Source organism: Lineus longissimus, chromosome 12 (genome assembly GCF_910592395.1).
Source record: "Lineus longissimus chromosome 12, tnLinLong1.2, whole genome shotgun sequence".
Taxonomy (NCBI): Eukaryota; Metazoa; Nemertea; class Pilidiophora; order Heteronemertea; family Lineidae; genus Lineus; species Lineus longissimus.
Genome location: NC_088319.1, coordinates 17,495,483 through 17,516,083, shown reverse-complemented (window position 1 = coordinate 17,516,083; position 20,601 = coordinate 17,495,483). Strand labels below are relative to the sequence as shown.

At 43.0% G+C, this 20,601-nt stretch overlaps 1 protein-coding gene across 3 annotated transcripts; it reads left to right on the top strand.

The window, feature by feature from the left end:
* Positions 1-901: 901 nt before the first annotated feature.
* On the top strand, positions 902-12,108 carry LOC135496795 (dynamin-like 120 kDa protein, mitochondrial). Of its 3 annotated transcripts, none has more exons than XM_064786311.1 (23): positions 902-1,041; positions 2,005-2,335; positions 2,726-2,857; positions 3,109-3,214; positions 3,912-3,947; positions 4,479-4,555; positions 4,774-4,935; positions 5,148-5,234; positions 5,621-5,697; positions 5,865-6,129; positions 6,741-6,840; positions 6,994-7,197; positions 7,442-7,630; positions 7,979-8,120; positions 8,438-8,530; positions 8,838-9,066; positions 9,263-9,371; positions 9,713-9,846; positions 10,043-10,129; positions 10,364-10,480; positions 10,722-10,815; positions 11,043-11,153; positions 11,547-12,108. In XM_064786311.1, the coding sequence occupies exons 1-23, from the start codon at positions 1,019-1,021 to the stop codon at positions 11,609-11,611; spliced, it is 2,970 nt and encodes a 989-aa protein (XP_064642381.1). In that variant the 5' UTR covers positions 902-1,018; the 3' UTR covers positions 11,612-12,108. The 3 variants fall into 3 exon arrangements, with proteins under 3 accessions (XP_064642381.1, XP_064642382.1, XP_064642383.1); XM_064786312.1 differs by lacking the exon at positions 3,912-3,947 and adding an exon at positions 3,393-3,410; XM_064786313.1 differs by lacking the exon at positions 3,912-3,947.
* The last annotated feature ends 8,493 nt before the right edge of the window (positions 12,109-20,601 follow it).

Sequence of the window (20,601 nt, the reverse complement as noted above, 5' to 3'; positions counted from 1 at the left end):
GCCGAATCAGTCCTGGCTGCTCCACAAACAGGCCAGGTTTTTAAGCACAAATATCAGGAATATCACATCAAAAGAATCAATTGATTTATTAAGGCAATGTAACTTTTCAAATCTTGATACATGAGAAATTTCTTTGATATATCTACTATGACATCTCCTCTGATATATTCTAAATATTAAATGTCGGCCCCACTTTTGCCCACCCAGACCCAATGTGGAATATGCACCCGGGTTTTCGGATGGGGACCATGTGGGCAAACTGGGCATTAGGTTGCATAGGTTCTACATGGGCTTTCTTTTGGGTTCATTGAATGGCATTTTCTTATAAAATTTTCATTTAATATGTGTTAACGGATGTACATTGGCCTTTAGAGCTCATTTCTTCTCTTCAGTTTTACAACGTAGGCCACGCCTTACCTCCAGCACGAGATAGTGCTTCTGATTACAAATCCCCTAACTGCGCCAGTTTTCACCAGCATGCAGTCCCTGGGAGAGATGAGTTGGACACTCACCTCTCGGTAGGGTGTAAGGGGTAAATATATGGAGCTAGCCTTGATGTCTTCATTGGCCAATCACCACTAACAACTTGTGGAAAGATTTAGGATCTAAAGTTTTTGTGATGTGTTATGCCCATGGTTTGCATTCTGAAACACTTAAATTCATTTTGAGTCTAGTAATCAGAATCAGTCAATTAACTTACACTTCCTTCGCACTTGTTTGGTTGATATTACCCTAATTTTTATTTTCATTAATTGATTTTGAGCATAATAGATGCAACGTAATTGATTAGTTGACCTGAACAATCAGCCGAGGTTTCCAAAAAGTCCAAGGGAGCGAAACGACTTCGATTTGGAGCGAAACGACTGGGAGCGAAAAGGTGAGGGAGCGAAACAACCGCAAATTACTGGGCAGAGACAAGTTTCGCAAATTCTCAACAATTTCGTCATTTCTAAGCCCGATTATGAATCCTTCTTGATAGTTTTGGTGATTTAAATGATTAGTTAATTGCGCACCAAACATGATGAATGTCGGAAAGCTTGGGTAAGGACGAAAAGTGAGGTCTAATTCAGAAACAAACCAACAACAGCGCGTAGCGACACACACACTACACAGTCTCTCAGATTACAGAGATAGACTGAGTCGGGAGTGGTGGTGTTGCCACTGACTCTGACTCGAGTGTCCACTGTTCAGTCCATCAGTCTGTTGTCGGTAACAGTGTTGATGATTCTGACAAATTCTGATTTTGTCAAAAATAGGTTCAAATTGTAGTGAAAATGAATACAGAATTAGAGAATAGGGCCTTCATATTAATGTCATAAAATAATGTCTTGTCTTCTTGTGCTCGCCTGCCTTCATCTTCATGTAGGCCTATGTACATGTAGAATTCGAAGAAGTTTGACCAGCCTTGCATTTCACCTTGAACAAACAAAGGATCGCTCTGTCTCTACACATTGTCCGGAGTCGGCTTAGACCTTCTAATGTGTTCTGAGTGTGCGCATTTGATTTGTTTTGGCGTTCTTCGAATTCGTCTATACAAGTTACAGCATCAAGACAAAAGAACCAGTCCATATCATCCAGTCCCAGTTTCAATTTCATTTGTTGTCTCATCGCAATGTCTGGGACATGCGTCATGCATGACATTATTTCTGTCAATTCCGATATGATATGTTGAGGTTTGACTTGACTTGGGCAAATAAGGCTTTTGGTACGTGCCGCTTGCAAGAGGCCTTTTTTCGAAGAAGACCAATCGGCCCCAAAACAAATCAAATGCGCACACTCAGAACACGTCGGAAGGCCTAAGCCGACTTTGGACACTGCCTAGACACACGGCGATACTTTGTTCAAGGTGAAACACATATGACTGGTCAGCTTTGAAATGGCCTATTGAAATCACCTACTCCTCAGCCAGCCTTGGTGTAAGGAAGGAAGAACATGCAGTGCCATGCCAGGCATTCTGCAATGAGAAGACATTACTAATATCAGATATGTCTTTTTTCTTTCTAGGTCTGTTGGCCAGAGATACCTTGTCAGACCCCTTGGCCAATGCTCAACAGCTACTGTGATAAAATCTGGACCTGCCCTGCGAGGATCTCTTCAAAATTCCATCAAGTCTGCTGTAAAGCTGCCAAGAGTAACCAACCCAGTGCAGCAGCAGACATGCAATTTCAGTTCACTCCGGTATCCAAAGACAATAGTTTTCAATTCACTTCGGACGGCCGGAGTTGGTGTTCAAAGACGGGAGGTCGGAACGATTGTGCGGGCTTTTTCCAGGATCCTGAAGTTACGATACTTGATATTTGGTGGCGCTGTTGGAGGTGGAGTGGCTATAAACAAGGTAAGTTGAGGGAACATCCAGTCATCGTAAAACGTCCCAAATTTGCTGGGGAATTTTTAGACGGAGGGAGTTGCCTGCTGTCTATTTTGCCAGCCCCGATCCTGGATCCACCTCATGCTGACATATATGTTAACTGGCCGTTTAAGAAATGTTTTTTCAGATGAATTGAAAATGATCCTTCCTGCTGACAAGTCAATGGGTGATATGAATAAAGACTAGCAAATGCTTTTTTCTAAATCTCCATGTACATTTACACTAGGCCTTCCTGTACAAAACCGGAGTAAAAGCATTTGCTAGTCTTTATTCATATCACCCAATAGTTGAACTCTCAACTTGTAATGATATCTATCCAAGGAATAAAGTAGAAATCTGGTTCCTTCTCCCTTCCAGAAATATGAATCGTTTCGTGACGGCCTGCCTGATATTGGATGGTTGAAGAACTACCTGCCAGAAAATGAGAAGGTCGAGCAGTGGCGTGAACAGTTCAGGAACAAATGGAATCAAATGGGTCTACCAGAGAAAGTAAGTATAGATCTACAAGGTTCTCCAGTGGCAAACAGGCGTATAATCATCATTACTACGATGACAAATGCAGATGGTTGTGCTCCAATGGCAATTCTCTGTTCAAGCATCACTGGTTTGGCCACTTTATTGTTGCCGAGGCCAAGAAGAACACTAACCGGCCTCCTATACAAAACTATGTTCCAATATAGCGTGATATCAAGCTCGTTGGTGAATTTGTGATTACAGATCATATTTCTTCTTTTCTCCAGGGCTGGATGAAAGGCTATATAAAGACTGCCAGCAAACCATTCAAGTCGATATCAGAGTGGCTGGAATCTGCATCGGATGAAGATATTACGAAGATGTTCTCAGAAGGTACGCAAGAATAATTTAAAGAACTTGAGGGAGGTCCCTGGCAACTGTGTGGCCTGACAGTTTCTGCAAAGCTTTTCATTTGCAATAATGTAGTCTCAAAGGAACTCGAATTCTTTCAAGTTTATCTGTGTATGCTTTATTTGCCCAACACCTCTTCGATTTTTTTGTTTTTTTTTAGGGAGCTCAGCTGCACAAGGCAAGCTACCTTTAACTTGTTTGATAAATTGTGCTTGTGCTTATGTATTGTAGTTGTGAGCATGTTGACAGTCCTGCGTTGCTGTGCATCAAAAATGACTGCACCGGTACATCAGTTTGGTTTAGGACAGTCAAAATTTCTAACTTCTGGTGGCTGATAGATCTTTTCTTTCAATGGTTTTCATATGGCTTTTTGACCATTTGTCACCGCTCATTCATTGCATGGTTTTGGTACATGTATCAGGGGCACATTGTAAACTAATGGAATATTCTATGGAAGATAGCTTTAATAGGGACTATAGGTTGGAGCTTCTGCCTATAATCTTCCTCAAAAACTAGCACTACATGTATGCCTGACTCAACCATATTACTAAAAGTTACAACAAGTTTGATTTTTTTACTTTTTCTTCTGTGTTAATGTGTTTTCTACTCATTCACTTCTAAGTAAACACCACAAGTATTGCTTCTCACCTCCATGCCTTGTTTTCATTTCCAACTGCAGGTCTTCAAGATTTGTTTTTCCTTGGTCCCCAGGCAGGTGTGTAGAATCCAAGGTTCTCTTTGAGTGTAGTTACCTCTTCTTGAAACCTGCAGGTGTGATTGTTTGAATCACTTTCACCTGTTCTTTTCAGATGTTTTGCTACAGATTGAGTTGTTTCAAAGCACTGACTTCGACTCGGGTTTACAGCCAGTTTTCTAACTTAAAATTCAAACGACGGTCGATGACTTTTAAACAAAGCAGATGGCAATTTTCTGTTTCGTGTATTTGTTATAACATGACATAAACTCTTTGCTCAGTTTGCTTTCTGAATCAGAATCGGGCTGATCTTCTAAAGTGCATGCATGTACATTTCATATGTTCTTTCAAGTGCGTACTTCATCTGAAGAGATTTACTGCCTCTTCCTCTAGCTTGTATTCTGCACACCAGTTCTAACTAGAATACATTCCTTACGACCAAGTCGATTGTGATCATCCATATTAGCAGAACTCCTACAAGTTCGGAGTGATTCAAAAGCATAATCTTGTTCTACATTTACATGTCTAACCTTTTTGTTTTCTCTATTCCAGATAGTGGGAGTAGCGACATGGTCAACCATGCTTTGCCTTTTGGTAAATTTGCAAGAAATGAGGAGACAATAAAAGTGGTAAGATGACTGTTTCCTGGAAGTTCAAACTTTGATCTACACTTCTCAGTAGCTAAATGTCTTATTTCATGTGCTTTATCTGGTTCACAGTCGTTTGATTAGGGCTGAACTTGGAGAGTATGTACCCAGTGTAAATTCTAGGGTAAGGTTAAGATCCTTGCAAGGTTTAATTTCATATATTTGATATTTCAATCTAAGACTTGTGAATTTTGTTTCAGCCGCGGAATGATAAAGAGCGTCTGGAGCAGGTTCAAGATGAGCTCCTTCAGGTACAGATTAAGTACCAGAAGGAGATCGAGCGATTAGAAAAAGACAACCGCGAACTACGGAAACAGATGTTACTCAAGAAACAACACAACCAGAAACGACGCCAAATGAAGGTGGGTTTCTGTCATGGAGTCAAGGAGGCAGTTGACCACAGTTTCTTGGTGATCCCTAACAACAAACACTGTGAAAGTTTGACCAATCCAAAGCATTTTTTGTGGAAATGCATCTCAGCTTGCATATCCTTTGAAATGGAACATATGCTGCCTCAGACTATTGTCAGTCATTCCTCAGCTCACCTTGTTGAACCTTTAGCCTTGACTTTCAGAAATCTCCTATTGACATGTACTCTGAATGCCTGGATGAACTGGCTGATTACGACTCTAGTTACAATACACAAGATCACCTACCAAGAGTAAGTCAAACACTGTTTTGTTGCGAGCACTAGAGTCTCGGGCCAAATGTGGGGAGGCCACCAGGGACCTCATGACGGCTAGAGCAACCAAACCATCGTGGCTCTTGTTTTACAACGATTGTCACTATCCTAGGTCTCTGCAGAGGCACTCCTTGTGAAGCTGGCACAAGACTGGCATTTGCACCATGACCATTTGATTGAGAGTTGGACACCTTAACTACGACACCACTGTGCCCCTCATTCATTTTTCTGCTAGAAAATCATCATAGTTTTTGGTGGCTAGGCCTTCGCTCCCCTAAAGGGAGCACGATCTTTTGTTTGGTAAATATGAAATCTCGATTTTGCTTGTTAGGCCTGCTTTGATTTCCACTTCTTTGTGTTTCCAGGTGGTGGTAGTTGGAGATCAAAGCTCTGGGAAAACTAGCGTCCTTGAGATGATTGCGCAAGCTAGGATATTTCCAAGGTGAGCAGATACTAAGCTAATGTTTCCGGATTGCTACATACATATTGCTGTTAGCACTAGGTTGATGTGGCTCTTGGCACAAACTGTTCTTCATGCTAACTAGTTTCCTGAATAACAAAGGCTGGCGCTGGTAGATCTGATTTTAGAAACTTTCGTTTTTCTTTCAGGGGTTCCGGTGAGATGATGACACGCTCCCCTGTCAAGGTCACCCTCAGTGAGGGACCATATCACATTGCTACGTTCAAGGACAGCTCTCGGGAGTTTGACTTGACAAAGGAATCGGAGCTGGAAGCGCTGAGGAGGGAAGTTGAAATACGTATGAAAGCGAGTGTCAGTCAGGGGCAGACTGTGAGTGAGCAGGTCATATCGATGAGTGTCAAGGGCCCCGGCTTACAGAGGATGGTTCTAGTCGATTTACCAGGTGTCATAAGTGTAAGTGTCACTATAGTTACCAGGTGTCATAAGTGTAAGTGTCACTATAGTTACCAGGTGTCATAAGTGTAAGTGTCACTATAGTTACCAGGTGTCATAAGTGTAAGTGTCACTATAGTTACCAGGTGTCATAAGTGTAAGTGTCGCTATAGTTACCAGGTGTCATAAGTGTAAGTGTCGCTATAGTTACCAGGTGTCATAAGTGTAAGTGTCACTATAGTCACCAGGTGTCATAAGTGTAAGTGTGACTATAGTTACCAGGTGTCATAAGTGTAAGTGTCACTATAGTTACCAGGTGTCATAAGTGTAAGTGTCACTATAGTTACCGGTAGTTAGGTGTCTGCCTGAACTTCTTGAGAAGATTATAAATGTCGGCCATCAAGCCATCAGAACAAATATAGTCACTTTGCCGCATTGGTGGTTCAGAGTGGCACACATCTTCCTTTAAGACAGTTAGAAAATTAGAGGTAACTTCTCCTGCAATGTGCCCAGAAGATCCTGAATTGGCTTGTGTCGGGGTCCTGGTCGTCAGTCCTAATGTGTGGAACGAGTGGACGACCCAGCTGTGACAGGTTGGTCTTCTGTTATAACGTATCTTGTTGCCACTTCAGACTGTCACCACGGATATGGCCTCTGACACCAAAGATGCAATCAAGAATATCTGTAGACGGAATATGGAGAATCCGAATGCTATCATCCTGTGTATACAAGGTATGTGATTATTCGGTACCACTATGGTTGGGAGCCGATTTGGATTATAGGCCACATGACTCGGAGTTTTGCCCGTAAGAAGAGTCCTTCTAATCTCCCCATTATCTTGGCACTTGTGTCAAACAAGGATGTTGACTTGTATGTTTGTTTCAGACGGCTCCATTGATGCGGAACGTAGCAACGTAACAGATCTAGTCAGCCAGATTGACCCGGCAGGGAAACGCACCATCTTTGTCTTGACCAAGGTGGACCTCGCCGAGTCTAATCTCTACAACCCAGACCGCATCAAGAAGATTCTGGAGGGACGCCTCTTCCCGATGAAAGCCCTAGGATACTTTGCTGTGGTCACGGGCAAGGGTGAGCATTCTGGCTATTCATGTCATTGTTTGCTTGTTGCTTTTCTGATTGAAAGAAATTTGCCAGAACTGGTGTTCAACTAAGAAGTAAGGGTACTGTTATCAGTATTCAAATTGATCTTCCAAGGTACTATTTCTACATAGTGGCTAATGGCTGTAATAATGGATTCCTTATAGAAGGTTAAGTCAACATCCACTTGCCGTGCCTTGTTTTGACCCACTCCCATTCCACTCGTTTGCAATAGGTAATACCAACGACAGTATACAAGCCATCAGAGATTACGAGGAGGATTTCTTTAGAAGTTCAAAACTCTTCAGAGAAGGAGTACTCAAGTCGACGCAGATGACCACAAAGACGTTGAGCATGGCCGTGTCGGAGTGTTTCTGGAAGATGGTCAAGGAGTCTGTTGAGCAACAAGCTGATGCATTTAAAGGTAGTAGATACTCCAGCTGTTGGGATTGAAGAAATCGCTCGCTCTTCTTCAGTACTCGCTCTGCGCTTGGCGGTGTTATTCTCCGGGGTGTATTCTGATCCTCCTCCGAGGTGGGATGATCATTGTGACCAGCCACTACTGTGAGGTGTCAGTTGCGTTTATTGATCTAGTGACTCGGTCTTCGTGGCAGTTCTTACCAGTGACACATTTAGAGTCGTGCAACCAGCAGCAAAGTCCAGATCAGACCAAGGTCTTGTTCTTACACAGAGTAGTCTGCATACTTTGATCAGCAGCTTTGAAGTATGTATATTAGTAATGATATTTCATTGATTCATCAATTCCTTCCAGCCACCAGATTTAACCTGGAGACAGAATGGAAGAACACATTTCCCAAGCTGCGGGAATTGGATCGAGATGAACTATTCGAGAAAGCGAGAGGGGAAATATTGGATGAAGTGATCAACCTGAGTCAGGTCACAGCAAAATATTGGTAAGTTTGATATTGCAGGGCTGATGGCTTGCTCTCACCTCATCTACAGTAAACTGAATGTGTGCGACATGTGCAAAATAAGCAGCAGGCCTGGTAACCTTGCATTGAGATTCACTATGACAGGCATGAGGTGTATTCATATAATTCATGACATTCAAGCTGGCCTGGGCTTATTTGTATTATAATTGAGTTAGGCTACATTACAGCTATGAGTGATATTCTCTGCTGGATATTGCTTGGTGAATGTTAAACCTCCCAAGTAAGATATAGGAAGGGTTGAAAGTGCATGCCCTTTATCTGTCTGTTTACATCTTCAGGGAGGAGTTATTCACGAAGACTTTGTGGGACAAAGTGTCGACACATGTGATTGAAAATATCTATTTACCTGCTTCTCAAACAGACAATATTGGGTAGGTGAGAAATCGGGCTGAATTCATGCACGCTTGAATAACATCCAAAATACGATTTGTACTATTACCAGGTAACCTGCATCCAGTGACAAAACTGTTCGACTGGTTGAAGCGATGACTCACCCAGGTAGCTTTCTCATGCTTAGTGTGATGATGCATTGCATGATGAACTACGAGAATCTCTACCTGTGGTTCATAAGCAGGAAATGGCACAGCGAGTTGTTCATCTCCACTATTCATAGTGCAGGCTCCCTCTTTCAATACTCACCCTTGCAACACTTGCCTGATCATTTCTTTATTTCTCCAGAACGTTCAACACGGCCGTTGACATCAAACTCAAACAATGGGCTGATGCCCAGTTGCCAGCGAAGGCGGTACAAGTCGGCTGGGACACTCTACAAGAAGAATTCAGCAAGTTCGTCGAGAAGGATAAGAAGGGCAAGGACCATGATGATATCTATGACAGTCTGAAGCGGGCGGTGCAGGAGGAATCCAACCGGAGGCATAAGTGGGACGAGAAGGCTGAGGATAGTTTGGTAGGTGCTCCAGCTCTTGATGAGGTCGTGGCTCTTTGATTTGATTATGGTGATGAAGTACTGGTACAGAGAGTTGCTTGCCATATCCATCTTTTGAGAAAGTGTTCATCTTCAGAGCCATGCTCAAACTAAAAACTGCTTGATATTGTTTTCCTGACCTATCGTAACCATCTGATATTCTTGTTGTGTGTTTCAGAGAGTGATCCAGATCAATGCTCTGGAGGACCGGTCCGTACCGGACAAGCAGCATTGGGATCAGGCCATCAAGTTCATGGATGTGTCCCTGAAGAGGAAACAACAACAAAGTAAGTGCGTGCTGCCTCAGAGAGCCGCGATGGCCTGAAGATGATTGCGTCTGCCTAAGAAATGGCAGACCCGGGTTTGATCTTGCACCGTTTGGCTTAAGACCCGAGGCTCTTTACATCCATCTGATCGGACATTAAGCCATGGTCCGTTGGAGATGGTGTCTATGCCAGGACAGCTGAAAGACCAAGCACACATTAAAAGTGGTCCGTAGTGAGCTCTTCTTCTACACACATCAGCATCTCTTAATCCATTGTTGCCTTAACTGATAACCTGGTGATATGTTTGTGGTGAGCTCTGTAACTTGCACATCTCATGCATGTTTTCATTCTCATCCTTCCAGTTGAGGATAATATCAAAGAGATGACCGGTCCCTCTACGAGTGAACAGTGGTGGCATTGGAGGTACAAGACCCCGGAACAGAGGAATAGATCTGCAGCCAAAATAGAATTAGAGAAAATGTTAAATGCTGATCCAGTGAGTAGACTATTATTGTGAAGACAGGGGCTGGGTCGTTCAATAAACAATTTCACAACCTTGTATCTAGAGATCAGTGGCTTGTGGAATGATGGGAGGTGATTTCACTTCTTAACCAACATGATTGTGCCAACCTCTTTTTCTTGATAGTTTCAAATTGGGCAACGAAATGACAACCCTCTTCTTTCTCTTTCAGAAACATAAATCTCAGCTTGCCTATGATGAAGTCACGACAGTCAGGAAGAACTTGCAGACAAATAATTTTGATGTGACGGACGACTTTGTAAGTTTGATTCCCAGGTTTAATGGTGACATGTCATAAGCAGGTGTCTTGCACCGTAAGTTTGCTTTTGCCCTATTTCGTGACCATCAGTTGGGAAAAGAGAGCCGTATATGACATGTGCACAACTTCTCAGTTATTGCTAAGGTACAGGAATACTTTGTAGAATAACCCTCCAAGTGCAGAGCAAATGGTGAAGAAAAAGAAGTCTCTATTTCTGGGTTATTTACTTTCCAGATCAAGGAAACGTGGTACCACTTGTACAGGAGCCACTTCTTCAAACAAGCCATCAAGACTGCATCAGACTGCAAGAAGGGATTCTATTACTATCAGAGGGGATTCATCGACTCGGGGGTAAGCATCAATACATTGGATCAGCTAATAGTGCGGCCCTAATCTGGTCACTACTATTCCCCGCCAAGGTACTCCCTCCTCGGCGTGTTATCACCAACGCTTGGATCCACCTGGTCTGCACCCTGTCTGGCATAGTTGGACCTGCCAGGAGCATTGCCTTAAGGGTCAGAGGGACACTCGGTGCAGGACGGCAAGATCAGGGTTCGCGACACCCGGCTACAGGTTTTCTCTTGTTTTACAGATGCAGTGCAGTGACATTGTACTCTTCTGGCGGATTGACCGGATGTTACAGATCACTAGTAATGCTCTCAGACAACAGGTCATCAACAATGAAGGTAGGCAATGGTGTCTGGGGTGAAGCCCTGATCAGTGTTCTTGAACTAAGGACTTTAACAAACCTTAGAAGGCGAGAAAACTTTTCAAAAAATGTGAAGTGTAGCAAGGTGATGACATGAACTTCACTTGTAGAGTTCTGCCCTCAAGGATTGAGGCCTAAATGGAAGACAATATTGGTGTGAAATCAGTTAATAGTGCAGCATTGATTTGCCCCTCTGCTCTTCAGCTCGACGGTTAGAGAAGAACATCAAGGAAGTCTTAGACGACTTCGGTGATGACAAGGCCAAACTCCAGGAGTTGCTGACAGGGAAGCGTGTTCTGCTGGCTGAGGAATTAAGTGAGTAGACTCTGGCGTGAATGTGTGGTTGAACTGTAGTTAGAGTGCGCTTCTGTCCTTATCAGTACATTATCGTTCGCTGTGAAAATGAACCTTCTTCTGTTTCTTCAGTAGATTAAGATGGTTGTTTGATGTCTGTTTTAATCATTGTTGTTAGCATGGAGACTCTGTAGTGTTTTGATTATAATGTCTCAAATTGGCCATATGAAGACAAAGTCACAACCAGAATGCTGGAGTAAGATCCAGTGAATGCCAGCCTTGAGCACTGAAAGCATACATCTTGGACATGTGCTACTCACTCCCCAGGGAGTTGAGCCTGCACCAAGAATGTGCTCACAGGCTTCAAGGCTGTTCTGCTTCTTATCTCCTAATCATATGCCACCTTACTTCCAGAACGAGTGCGACAGATTCAAGAGAAATTAGAAGAATTCATTCAAGCTCTCAACAAGGAGAAGTGAGGTGATGGATTGAGAGTTGTCATCTACAGCTAAATCATGTGTGCTAGTTGGTGCTTGTTAAAACCTTGTCAGCTCCTGGGAAGTTAGACAGTAGATTGAAAATGTGACCAAATAGAATGGCGCATCTGCAAGGAGGACGACTTGCTTGAAGGTGAGCGGATGGGAGCGGGTGAGACTTGAAAAGTCCCAAATCAAACGCCTAGTTTTCCTTGTTATTAGACCACTTGTGAAATGGAGGCTTTCAAGGGAGCCTTGTGAAGGGTGCCTCTGAGGGGAGGGCCAGACATTCATGAGGGGAGGAGGGGAGGGTGCTGAAGGGCACTGCAGACTGTAACATTAGACACTTCCGATTGTCTCTTGAGCCCCCTGAAATGGTCCTGTTCCCACATTTACTCAGTTAAGGAGTTGGCTCCATTGTGATGTATTTATGTCTGCCAATGGATTACTTATGTGCAAGATGTATTAATAATTATTTGATATCAATAATAAGTGTAAATATGAATATACTTCAGGCATTTTTGTTGTTATTATTTCATGAAATGAGCAATGAAGTCAAGACGACCTGTCAGTGTCATAGTCAATGTGATCATGGCTGATGAGACATGGTCCAGTTAATGTGAACATGTCTCTGTGGCCATCCAGACCATCTGTCACAACCAGTATGGTCTTGGCAGAGACATATAATGGTCACAATCACCATAATGGTAGAGACATCATATTACAACCAGTGTGGTCTTGGCAGAGACATATAATGGTCACAATCACCATAATGGTTGAGACATCATATTACAACCAGTGTGGTCTTGGCAGAGACATATAATGGTCACAATCACCATAATGGTAGAGACATCATATTACAACCAGTGTGGTCTTGGCAGAGACATATAATGGTCACAATCACCATAATGGTAGAGACATCATATTACAACCAGTGTGGTCTTGGCAGAGACATATAATGGTCACAATCACCATAATGGTAGAGACATCGTATTACAACCAGTGTGGTCTTGGCAGAGACATATAATGGTCACAATCACCATAATGGTAGAGACATCGTATTACAACCAGTGTGGTCTTGGCAGAGACATATAATGGTCACAATCACCATAATGGTAGAGACATCATATTACAACCAGTGTGGTCTTGGCAGAGACATATAATGGTCACAATCACCATAATGGTAGAGACATCGTATTACAACCAGTGTGGTCTTGGCAGAGACATATAATGGTCACAATCACCATAATGGTAGAGACATCATATTACAACCAGTGTGGTCTTGGCAGAGACATATAATGTGTCACAGGTTGTGACAAGTCACTTCCGAAATTCCTTGTGTGTCTTTTACATGCTTTGTGGAGGTCAGCTCCGGGACTCCTGGAGGCACACATTAGCGAAAGCATCCGATTTTGTGAGAAGAAAGTGAGAAGATTTATTAAAAGAAAACGTTTATATAGTTTAATTACGGTGTTGTTTGATTGAACTAAGTACTAGAATGACACCAGTAACAATTGGAGGTTCTACCGAGATTAATAAGATAATGATAGACTGTAAAAAGTAGACTTTGAAGGTGAAAAACTTGTGTCGATCTCGCGAAATGAAGTCACGATTTGCGAGCCTCGTGGGCTATAGTGCATTTCGCCATACATTGAACTGTGTTGCTGCCGTGTAGCAGGGAAATTCTGTCCCTGTATGCTGATGTACAGTATCCACATACATGAAGTGTGTGCAATGCCTGTGCAGTGTATGAAATCCAGGGTGATGATGGTGACTCATTGACTGACTGGATCTAGTGCTATGTTGAGAGACTTGTATGTGTTGTTGTTGTTGCTGACCAGCTGGTCTTTGCTGCTGATGCTGCCTGTTGAAGTCCTGTTTGTTTACTGAACTGTTCGTTTCGACAATATCGTATAGCACCGTCTGGTTGTGATTTTCGAGGTCTAATCTCTGGACTCTTGTGGTGTAAAAATTGTCATTGTTTGCACTGCAATCATGTCGCAGGATAACGAGGACTGGGAAGAGAATCCGAACGTCGATGAATTCTGGGATGAGGAGGTGATTACGCGTGAGAATTTGGAATCTGAAAACGAAAAGTTACGTAGAAAGATAAAGGCCATGGAGACGGTAGAAAAGGCGCGCATCGAGAACGAGGAGCTGCGACAACGTCTGGCGGACCTGGACAGGATCAGTGGTGGAGGTGGGGCTCCAGTGTCCTCATCGTCAACACATGAACCGGATCTGCAGAAGTTGCTGAAACGAGAGTTCAAGATTCAGGGGCAGATTGGGAAACCGGGCGAAAAGGAAAAACTGTCTTTCTCAAGTTTAATCCATCAAATAGACATTGGTCTAGACAAAGGATATTCGGAGAGAGAAGTGGTCGCAGCAGTGGTCAAGTGCATTTCAGCTGGGTCAACGTTCCGTTCGTACCTAGAAGGAAAGGGTTATGTTTCTTTGTCATCTCTAAGGAAGGTTCTCCGTACATACTACAGCGAGAAGGAGCCGACAGCGCTCTACAAGGACCTGGTGAACATTTGTCAAGGTGAAAAGGAAAGTGCCCAAGAATTCATCTTTAGGGCAATGGACTTGAGGCAGAAGGTCTGTTTTGCCTCAAAGGAGGCTGATTCCTCTTTAGTTTATGATCAAAAGCTGGTTAAAAACATGTTCCTTCATGCAGTGGCCACAGGTTTACGTAACACTAGTATCAGTCTAGAGTTAAAATCCGCGCTTGAGGATCGAGACATAACTGACGAGAAATTGTTAGAAGCCCTACATCATGCAACAGCCAAGGAGCAAGAACGAGAAGCGAAAGGGGCTGGCGTTAGTCACGGTACGGGTACTGCTGGTGCAAAAGCCAAAGTGAACGCCACCACTGGTTCAAAGGATCCTGAATTTGAAAAGCTTAAAGCGGAAATGAGTCAAATCAAGGCTTTAGTCACGGAGGTCAAAAATTCTTTGACCACTCGCTCTGTTCCTGAAGCTTCTGGCACTAGTAAGAGAAACACTGAGACAGGTGCCAAAAAGTCAAATACATTTAGGCAAAAGAAATTATGTGAAAAGTGTCAACAGGCAGGTCAATCTGAATGTGACCATTGTTGGGCCTGTGGTTCCGGTGAACATTTCTCCCGTGGCTGCAGGAAGGGAAACCGGAGAGGGTCTCCCCGAGGGGACACGGTGTAGGCCCGGAATCTGTTTGTAGTCAGTCCCATGTAGAAAAGACGGAATTTACAAGTTCGACTAGTAGTAGAATTTCTGACAGTGGTGCTTATATAAGTAGTGTATGTGAGTCAAGTATGAACATGTGCAATATTAAGAAGTATTCGAAATTGGTTTCATTGATAGGCAAGCAGTGTCTTATCAGATGCCAGTTTAATGACGTTGCTACGATTGCACTTTGGGATACAGGGGCGCAGGTGTCGATAGTGTCACAAAAATGGCTAAAGGATAACCTGCCCACCACAGAAATCAGAGATATAGTTGAATTGCTGAATGAGCCTTTAGAGCTGAATGCTGCAAATGGACAGCAAATTCCATACTTGGGATGGGTGGAACTAGATTTGAAACATGTAAGGAGCACTAAACATGAGCCTGAGTCTGATATCAGTACTGATAAACCTTGCTTTCGGGTCCCAATTTTAGTCAGCACCAATGACATCAGCTATCCAATCATAGGTTACAATGTGATTGAGGAGATCCTAAAGGAATGTAATGCTGACTCTGATGAATTGAGATGTTTGTTTCCTACAGTGAAAGAGAAAACTCGGGTGGAACTTTTGTCTGTTTTGCAGCAGGGTCCTACTAAGGATAGTTTTTTAGTCAAAACTGGTAGGAAGGACATTGTAGTAGGTCCTAAGAGTGACCTCAATGTAGTGTGTCGTGTACATGCAGGGCCAGTTATCAAGGAAACTCCAGTGCTGTTTGAGGGATTTGATGTGGTTGATGAAAGTAATGAACTCAGTGAACTTGTAATCCCAGCCTCTGTTGTGTCGTTGTCTCAAGGTTCTTCATCAAAAGTTCAGATATTAGTGAATAACCCTACCAATCGTACAGTTCGACTCCGGGCAAAAACTGTTCTCGGAACTGTTAGTTTTGTCAAAGCGATTTATGAATGGGATGGGTCTTACTCATGTGATTTTGATAGTGATTCTAAGAATGCCAGAGTACACACAGTTGATTTGGGAAGTCATGTGGATGATCGGAACGATAGTAGGAATAGTAAGCATGCATCCGAGGATAAAACTTGGTTGCCTCCAGTGGATTTAAGTCATTTAGAACCTGAGCAGAGGGTCAAGGTCGAGGACATGCTAAGGGAATGCAGTGATGCCTTTGCTAAGGATGAGTCTGACATTGGTTGTATGCCTGGTTTGCAAATGCATATCAAACTCAAAGACCCTACCCCATGCAACCAGCATTACCGAACTGTGCCTAAGCCATTATATAAAGAACTCCGTGAGCATTTAGAGGATCTCATCAGGAGGGGGATCATGTGCAAATCAAACTCTAGCTACTCATCTCCGCTAGTCTGTGTTCGTAAGCGCTCGGGAAAACTCCGAGTATGTGGGGATTACAGGTTACTCAACTCCCGATGTTACCATGATCGTCATCCAATAATGAGAATTCAGGACATTCTTGACCTTTTGGGAGGTAACTCGTGGTTTTCTGTGTTTGATTTTGGTTCCGCTTACCACCAGGGATTTTTAGACGAGGAATCGCGTCATCTTAGTGCTGTGGCCACGCCGTGGGGTCTGTATGAATACCAAAGAATCGCATTTGGTCTCCAGGGGGCGCCACCAGCATTCCAGCGTCATATGTTCACTATGCTTGATGAACTAAATTTCAAAACTTGTATCCCATATCAGGATGATGTGATAGGTTTTAGCAAGACGTTCGACGACCATGTTGACGATGCACGTCAGATTTTGAAAAAAGTTATCAAGAGTGGGGGAAAGCTCAAGCCGTCAAAGTGCAAGATATTTCTGCGCCAAGCACGTTTCGTTGGTCGTTTGGTATCCGAGGAAGGGTATACTGTTGATCCTGCAGATACTGCCGCAATTCAGGCCTTGAAAGAGAAAACACCAGAAAACATAGGACATTTGCGAAAACTGCTAGGTTTCTTGGGGTACTATCGATCTTTTGTGCCAAATTTTGCTAAGAAAGCCAAAATGTTGTATGATCTGCTGAAAGTGACTGAATCGAAAGTACCAAACAGTAGTAAAAAGACTGACTCTCAGACCAAAACTGGTCAATTACCATCTAAAACGCCCTTGAAATGGTTGCCTGTGCATCAGAATATTCTTGAAGACCTGTTAGACAACCTAGTCAAACCACCTATTTTAGCTTTCGCTGATATGGAAAAGCCATTCATTCTCAATACCGATGCTTCAGCGGATGGGCTGGGTTGTGTTTTGTACCAGGAACAGCAAGGACAGCTTCGTGTGATCGGATATGGGTCCAGAACTCTTTCCCCAGCTGAAAGGAACTATCATATGCACTCGGGAAAACTTGAGTTTCTTGCTCTTAAGTGGGCGGTAACGGAAAAGTTTCGAGACTATCTATTCTATGCGCCAGAGGTAACAGTCTTTACAGATAACAATCCTCTCACCTATATATTCACTACCGCTAAGTTGAATGCGACTGGCCACAGGTGGATGGCTGAACTCTCTCAGTTTCCATTGACATTGAAATATCGCCCAGGCAAGCTTAATATCGATGCTGATACCCTGTCTCGTTTGCCTATGGACATGTCTAAATACATGAAACAATGTACAGAAACTGTACATCAGAAGGATGTGTCCGCTACACTGGAAGCTATGCAGACCAGTGAGAAGCTGGGATCAGATTGGGCAACTGTAGCTGCAATTAACCCAGTTCTTTTAGCTGAGCACTCGCAGTCAATCTCTGCAATGTCTCGTGATGACATTAGGACAAGTCAGGAGAAGGATTTAGTCGTCGGTCGGGTACTGAATCTAATGAAAGCCGGGAAATTGCCAACTTCCAAAGTTCGCCGTCAGGAAAGTCGCAAGGTTCAGGTTTTACTCAGGAGTTGGAACAAACTTGAGGTAGACAATCACGGTATTCTGTGGCGTAAAAGTGGATGTAAACAGTTGGTATTGCCGGAAACGTTTCATTCTCTAGTTTACATAGAATTGCACAAGGAAATGGGTCATTTAGGAGCCGATCGAGTTGTGAATTTGGCTAGGGACAGATTTTATTGGCCTAACATGCAATCAGACATTGAACACTTCATCGCTAAAAAGTGTAGTTGTCTGGTGAACAAGCGACCTCAGTTGCCACCGAGGGCACCACTAGTGAACTTCAAATCGTCTGCTCCTTTTGACTTGATATCTTTAGACTTTCTCCATCTTGAACGGAGCAAAGGTGGTTATGAGTATGTCCTTTTGCTCGTGGATCATTTCAGTAGATTTGCAGTTGGTTACCCTACTCGAAACAAGAAAGCTAAAACTGCAGCCGAGAAACTCTTCAATAACTTTGTATTCAGATATGGTTTTCCTCGGAGAATTCACCATGACCAAGGTGGTGAGTTCGAAAATTCACTTTTCTCTCATCTACAGCAACTTTCTGGCATGTCAGCAACCAGGACTACTCCCTATCACCCGCAAGGGGATGGTCAGGTTGAAAGAATGAATAGGACTCTTTTAGGAATGTTGAGATCGCTCAATGAGAGACAGAAAAGTGCTTGGAGTGATCATTTGGACAAAGTGTTGTTCGCTTATAATTGTACAAAGCATGAATCTACCTCGTATTCTCCATACTTTCTATTGTTCGGACGGTCTCCTAGACTCCCAATAGACACTCTTTTTGGGCTAGTTGAAGACTCCAGCAAAGCATCGTATCAGAAATATGTCGAAAACTGGCAAAAGGCTATGCAGGATGCACATGACATAGCCAAGGACAAATCAGAGACTGCAGGGAAAAAGAGCAAAGCTCGCTATGATAAGCGCGTACATGGTAAACCTCTCGAAATTTCTGACAGAGTGCTGGTCAGGAATCTCAGCCAGAGGGGTGGACCCGGTAAACTACGATCTTACTGGGAGGATAAGATTCACATAGTCACATCCAGGAAAGGCGATCCAGACAACAGTCCAGTCTACGGTGTGAAGCCGGAGAGTGGTTCAGGCAAGGAACGTGTACTTCACAGGAATATGCTCATGCCTTGTCCAGAGCTAAACCTGGACACAGATCTCGCGGACACTAGCAAACTGTGTAAAACTAAACAATCGAAAACTGTGTCGAAATCTGATCCTCCAAAGTCAACTAGTGCCGATCCTGAATCGGACAGTGATGATGAATTTGATGAACTATGTGATTTGGCTGCACCCTACCTTTTGAAAGCAGGGAGGGGTAGAGATAAGGTGTCTGTAACTAGAGAAATTGAAATTGACTCTGAAAATGGTTCGCAGAATGGTACATTTGAACATTTACAGGAAAATCAGCTAGTTACTGAGGATATCAATCGGTCATTTTCTGAGGAAAATCGGTCATTTCCTAACAGTAGTAGACAGCCGTCTAGCGCTGGTTCCAGTCCTGGAGTGTTTGAACAGAATCGATCCAGTATTGAGTCTAGTCCTGGAGTTGAACAGAATCGACCTAGCACTGCAGAGTCCAGTCTGGGGAGTTTAAGTCCGGAGGCTCAAGAATTTCAGCCTAGAGCTACCAGAACTAGGAATGTGAGAAAACCGCAGAGACTCACGTATGATGAACTAGGAAAACCGTCTGTCTCTACAGTACCAGTTAGTGTGGCAGGTTCAGTCACTGGGCATGGAGTTTCACATCAGAAAACAGTTCTCATGAATCTTCAAGGAGTTCCAGTACAACAGCCTGTCCTATGGTGGCAAATGTTCAGACCACCAGAGCCGTTATGGAATCCGACCCTAGGACAATGGGTGTATCCAGTTCGAGGCTGATTCATACACGAAATCCAGTCAGGATACTTGGTGAATGTTTGTGACAATATTATATGAAAATTTGCGACGATAAAACCGCACCACAAGAGGTAATGTTCGAAACTTTGGGCGTGCATCGAGAAAAATAGTGAAATATGCATATGGGTGAAGTACTGGTAACCTCTACCCATTGTGGTTTATTTCTAAAGTGTTTCTGGTGACGTTTAGATGACATTTTAGATGCTGGTTTGAGTTTTGTTTTGAAGGACTTCAGATTATGTTTATTTTGTCAGCATGTCTTTATTTGGGAATGATTTATTCCTGGGACAATCTTGCATGAATATTGTATGGTTGCTGAAATTGGTGAAATTGGGAATAATTCTGAAGTCTAGAAGATAAAATGATTTCCAGTATAGTGTTTGTCGTACTGTGCAGGTATATACTAACCTGAAGTTCACAGGTGAAGTTTACATGTATTTTTAAAAGAACTGACTCTTGCAAGCAGAAACTTGGAGCCATTATAGTCTGTGGACTTTGGGACAAGATTGATCACCTTGTTCCCTTTATTTGGTGAATAGAAAGCTTGGTGGTGTTTACACTCAGTGATGAGATATTTTGTGTTTTATCATGTCATAATAGTGGATTGAAGCACTGTTTAGTTAATGTTCTTTGATTTTAGTGTTAGAAGTTTACGTCATTAGTGTTTTTATAGTAGTGGAGACTTTAAGTCATATCCTGTGCAGGAGATTTGAGTTTTAAGGACTGATCTTAATCATGACAAAAGTTTAGGCAATAGGTTTTGCATCACCATAGCTTTCCTATAGATATTAGTGTATAATGTTTACTTAGTACTGTATGTCTTTCAGTTGTCTCGAGCTGTGGGGACACATCTTTCTTAGGCGGGGAGAGTGTCACAGGTTGTGACAAGTCACTTCCGAAATTCCTTGTGTGTCTTTTACATGCTTTGTGGAGGTCAGCTCCGGGACTCCTGGAGGCACACATTAGCGAAAGCATCCGATTTTGTGAGAAGAAAGTGAGAAGATTTATTAAAAGAAAACGTTTATATAGTTTAATTACGGTGTTGTTTGA

Coding starts and splice junctions, on each gene's coding strand:
- LOC135496795 (XM_064786311.1), top strand. CDS start 1,019: ATGATGAATGTCGGAAAGCTTGG. Junction 4,556..4,773: donor ATGAGGAGACAATAAAAGTG/GTAAGATGACTG, acceptor ATTTTGTTTCAG/CCGCGGAATGATAAAGAGCG. Junction 10,481..10,721: donor GGGGATTCATCGACTCGGGG/GTAAGCATCAAT, acceptor CTTGTTTTACAG/ATGCAGTGCAGTGACATTGT.